At 41.7% G+C, this 5,097-nt stretch overlaps 1 protein-coding gene across 1 annotated transcript in view; it reads right to left on the bottom strand.

Annotated features, from left to right (window-relative positions):
* bach2a (BTB and CNC homology 1, basic leucine zipper transcription factor 2a) overlaps positions 1-5,097 on the bottom strand; it is a 54,589-nt gene that overhangs the window by 14,246 nt on the left and 35,246 nt on the right. Inside the window, exon 2 of the mRNA XM_032499813.1 lies at positions 870-1,158. Within this exon, the coding sequence (XP_032355704.1) occupies positions 870-1,142 (273 nt within the window). The 5' untranslated portion in view covers positions 1,143-1,158. The remainder of the gene's footprint in view (positions 1-869; positions 1,159-5,097) is intronic.

Genomic DNA, 5,097 nt, shown 5'->3' with positions numbered 1-5,097 from the left:
TGCCCCCATTTTTCATGAGCTGAACTCAAAGAGATAAGACTTTTTGGGGGGTTTTTTTCTGAAAAGTTGAACTTTTCTTCAAAATCAAGAACGACGCTCCAAGCTGCCAAAATTTAGTTGGAGGTTGTGTTTAAAAAAAGCACTCAGGACCTTTTTTTTTTTAAACAAGGTTTACTCCATAGGATTATAATGGAAAACAGACACTGGGAAGTGTGTTCTGTGTATTCATTTATGTATTTTCCACCAAGGCTAACCAGGTGCTGGTTTTGGGCTGGTTCTACTCGCCAGTTCTCTAAGAACCAGCTGGATCTTCCACAGCCTGAGAGCCCAGAGCGGGGCTACGTCACAACGTCACTGCAAGTACCTCCGTTGTCATAGCAACGCGTCATGACAATCAACAATGATGGAGGACTACATGCCCATACTTTTGCTCCTGGCTTCACAAATTCCCACTGGAATTCAAAGACGGGCCTCGACAGCTCTCCGTGACCGCTATGGACCGAGGACACGTTCAAGAAGAAAGGGAATTATCTCACATGATTCAAAGTTTATTATAATCTTTTGCTAGCTTGCCATGGCAGCATAGTCGCTTCAAGCAAAACACCGTTAGGGTGAACAGACGTCCCGGTTTTACCGGGTAGTCCCAATTTTCCCGACAAAAAGCCTTTCGGGACCCGCTCCCAGCCCCTGATGGAACCGGTTCTTATCTCTAGACCAGCGCCAAGTTGGTGCTGAGTTGGACCCGTGTTCTTGGCCCAGAGCCAGGTTTATTTGTGTGGAAAAGCAAAGAACCGGTTCGATATTTGGCACCGACTCCGAACCAGCATCAGAACTGCCTTGGTGGAAAATACATACTTGTTGCCCTTTACCTTGTCTGGCAGGTCGATGATGGGCTCCGCTTGGCCTGGTGACCCGTTGGGCCCGAGCAGGGCCTGCAGAAAGTAGCGGCTACTGGCGGCGAGGACGGCCCGGTGCGCGCGCACCTCCCGTCCCTCCACCAGTACGGTGACGTCGCACAGGATGCCCTGCCGCCGCTGCTCCTCCAGGCTCAGCAGCACGTTGGCACAGTGGACCTTGGATTCGTACACGTACACGGGCGCCGCCGCCGCCGCCTCGCCATCCCGCTCCTCGTCTGCCGACATCACTCTCTCTGGCACCCTGCGCAGAAGAGAAAGAGGCTGTGAGACCACGATCAGACTGGCACATGGTAGAAAAGGGTTTAAAAATGCAAAGAAGTTGGCTGCTGAACAGAATGAAAATACTGGGTTGTAAAAAGAAGCATTATGAAAATAAGGAGCCTGCAGGAGTATTAGTGTGTAAGGTCTGCAGTGTGTGTACTTCATCAATATCACACAAGAGCAAAGATCTCCAACAGGGGGTCCCGGGACCCCTAGGGGGTCCTTAGTGTGACTGCAGGGGGGCCACCAAATTACAGTTTAATTTTTCAGAAAAAGATTTTTTTCTAACAATTGAAAAGTCAAAAAAATAAATACATTAACATGATTCACACCCACACACTCTATGTATATCTTTACAGTCTGTATTTATATTTTTCCCTTACGAGTACTTACTTTTTCAATATTATTTATCTTATGGTTACTTACTTTTGCTGTATTATTTAATTACATATTCAATTTCATTTTAACATCACTTACTTACTTACATTGCTATATTTTTTGTAGTATGGCCACCTCACTTTACTTTACAATACCTTTTATACTAATGCCACTTCACATTCATTCAGTACTTTTCGCACATTGTCTGTTGTTTGCCTGTTGTTTGTTTGTTTACTTGTTTGTTGTTTTGTGTTTTACTGTAGAAAACTGCTGCTGTAATAAGGGAATTTCCCCACTGTGGGATGAATAAAGCATTATCTAATCTAATCTAGTTCCAACATTAAATAAGCAAAGACAACTCAGTCTATTAGTTTAAAGCTATAGTGCGTAGTTTCTGTCTTCCCCATGAGGAATCGTAAGTAACGACAACAAAACTGTTGGTGAGTCCACATGATGCAAGCCTTCCGTGACGTGACGCGGCACCTCTCCACCCCTCTCCACGCAGTTGCTAGTAGCCAAGGAGGACACAGAGACTAAAAAAAACACGATGGACTTTTCACTCAAGTTTCTTTGCAGAAAAGTCAATCTTCTGAACATAGTCATACTGAGAGATCCAGGGAGAGTTGTGTGGAGCTGATCATCTTAATTAGCTTTGTAGCAACTCATTTGACGATGCCTTGAATGTAACAGATGTTCATTAATATCAAAAAAGCTTCGCACTAAAGCTTTAAAAAGAACCATGGTAGCCATCCACAGATACAGTTAAGCTTAAGGATCCACTGTGCTACATGTGTGTTAAAAAGCGATGTGTAAAGGCCTCATATTTTTGTAGGCCCAGTTTAAAATGCAACTTCATTTTACAATATGCAGTAGGTGTTTTTAGCTGAAAGGTCCCCCCTACCTTTCAGCTAAAAACGTTGCAGACCCCTGCACTAGCGTGTGTGATCACTGCAGGGTTATTGATGTACTGGACTGTAATAAGCTGGAAGATATGTGTATAGATATATCTAGATATGTAGATAGAAATATAGATATAACGCAGCGTTCCATATGGATTGCAGACTGCATTATCTATTGTGTTTGAATTTCAACGCTGTAGTACACAAAGCCCCAACACAGACAGCTGAGCATGCAGTCTGTCTGTCTCATCAGCCCTGAGCTGTGTGTGTGTGTGTGTGTGTGTGTGTGTGTGTGTGTGTGTGTGTGTGGTGTGTGTGGGTGTGTGTGTGTGGGTGGTGTGTGTTGTTGTGTGTGTGTGTGTGTGTGTTTATCAGCAGACACAGAGGGGCTTTCTGCTGACTCATGGTTTTGAATAGGCAGAGCCAGCATGGCGTTTTCTCCTGTGGCCCCGGGCCAATCATCTCAACACTGCGGATCATCTCCTCTGCTTCTCCCTCAGGAACACACGGGTCAGAGCATCTCGTCTGCTCTTCATGATGCTCTGCACATTGTTCTCTACCACGATTTATCCGCTGCACTCCTCTGGTCATGCATCTGACTCCCGAAAGGCAAGACAAAAGGAAAAGGGGGGGGGGGGGGGGGGGGGGGGGGCGTTCCCTAACATTGCTCTTTGTGTCTAGTCATCTACTGCATTCCTCAGACTATTGGCTAAGGTCTTTGTAATCTTAGCGCAAGGTCCAGTAGAGTGGACTAAGATTGATTTGAATCAAAATTACATAATATAATCAGGAGTATAATTACAGTATAATTCAGTCAGTGGAAGAATTAACAAATATAGTATGTAGAGCTAGGCGAAATGAAGGGAAGTCAAATATCACAACATTCTTTTGATAATTTTGCAGCAATATTATAGGAAAGATCCCTGCTTTAGGGGACAGAGCCCACAGTGCTACAGCTCTCTCTCTCTCTCTCTCTCTCTCTCTCTCTCTCTCATAACAGGACATAAGTAATAATACATAGCAAACGACAAATTCCTCTTTATGGAGAGGTGGTCAGTGGAAACAGCAGCAACTAACAATGTAACCACATTTACATTAATGCCCAACATTTCCTATATATATATATATATATATATATATATGTGCAGCCCTAATATGCACACTGACTCAAATTATAAACGCAACACTTTTGTTTTTGCCCCCATTTCTCATGAGCTGAACTCAAAGATCTAAGACTTCTTCTACATACACAAAAGGCTCAATTCTCTTCTTTAGTTGCTTTAACAACGGCTACTGCTACAATCGAAATTAGGATTCCTTCAACAAAGATGTTGTTTGAGCTAAGTTGGGGAAGGCGTAGGACGGCGCGGCTGTAACCATAGGCCCATTTTGGTTGGTCCTGCATCGTTTAATGGCAATGATGGACCGAAAATAGGCATAACTGTAGATATCACTGTGCACGTCCATGCACAGTGTCTTTGGGGACAGAGCCAACACACCTCCGTTACTCTCTCCCCCATCTGCTTAGTACCTCTTAGAGTTTTAAGCAGCAGCACTTAAGCAGATAAATGGGCTGAAACCGACTGCACCAGAAATAGGAAAAGGGAAGGCGATTAAGAAAATTAACAAAACGGAGATAACGAATAGGATTAGGATATCAGTTAATGTGTTTTGAATTGATGAAATAGGATATGAAAAACAGACTATATTATACAGGAGAATGCACGAGATACATGGAGAGTATTGGATGGTTTTCCTACATACACATACATATATTTATATATATAAAAATGTATTAGGGGCGGGAATCACCAGACGCCTCCCGATACGATATCATCACAGTACTTGTGCCACGATACGATATTATTGCGATTTTAAACATATTGCAATATTCTGCGATACATGGCAATTTATGACCTTTTTTCCAATTTCAACTTGTACCCAATTTCAAATGATGTTCCCAAAAGGAAACTCTGTCAACATCTGTTTTATCTGAAAAGATACATTTCTCTGTTTGTTCACATCACTTCAATGTTATTGCTGCAAAATGGGACAAACTGACCAACACATACATAATAAAAGATGAATACTCGGCGTCAAATACAGTGTTGCCACTGAAAATATTGCAATACTATGCTGTATCGATTTTTTTCCCCCAGCCTTAATAAATATATACATATATATATATATATGTATAAAAACTTATATTTCTCCCATTATAAATACTTATTTATATATTTAACTGTTTTTTGTGTGTGCATTTTACAATTACATACAAGTGACAAAGTAGATCAGTTCTGCAACTGGAACTAAAACTCCTGTATAGACGGAGATGTTTTTCTAAAACACCGCTTAAAAGATGAATACGTAGTATTTATGCAGATGTAGCGTCAGTCATTAGAAGAACAATCAAGGTCAGATTATTGATTTCTAATCTGTGGGAGAAGTATTCAGATCCTTTACTTCAGTAACAGTACTAATACCACAATGTAATACTACTCTGTTAGAAGTTAAAGTCTTGTATTGAAAATACGTTTATGTATCATAAGGGAAATTAACTTAACCCTTGTGTTGTCTTCCCGTCAACCATGAAAAAGACAACATTTTGGTCACTTTTTTTCAACATTATTATCGCTTTTTCT

Source organism: Etheostoma spectabile, chromosome 20 (genome assembly GCF_008692095.1).
Source record: "Etheostoma spectabile isolate EspeVRDwgs_2016 chromosome 20, UIUC_Espe_1.0, whole genome shotgun sequence".
In the NCBI taxonomy this organism is placed as follows: Eukaryota; Metazoa; Chordata; class Actinopteri; order Perciformes; family Percidae; genus Etheostoma; species Etheostoma spectabile.
Note: the sequence above shows the minus strand (reverse complement) of the source record. Positions and strands in the feature narration are given on the sequence as shown.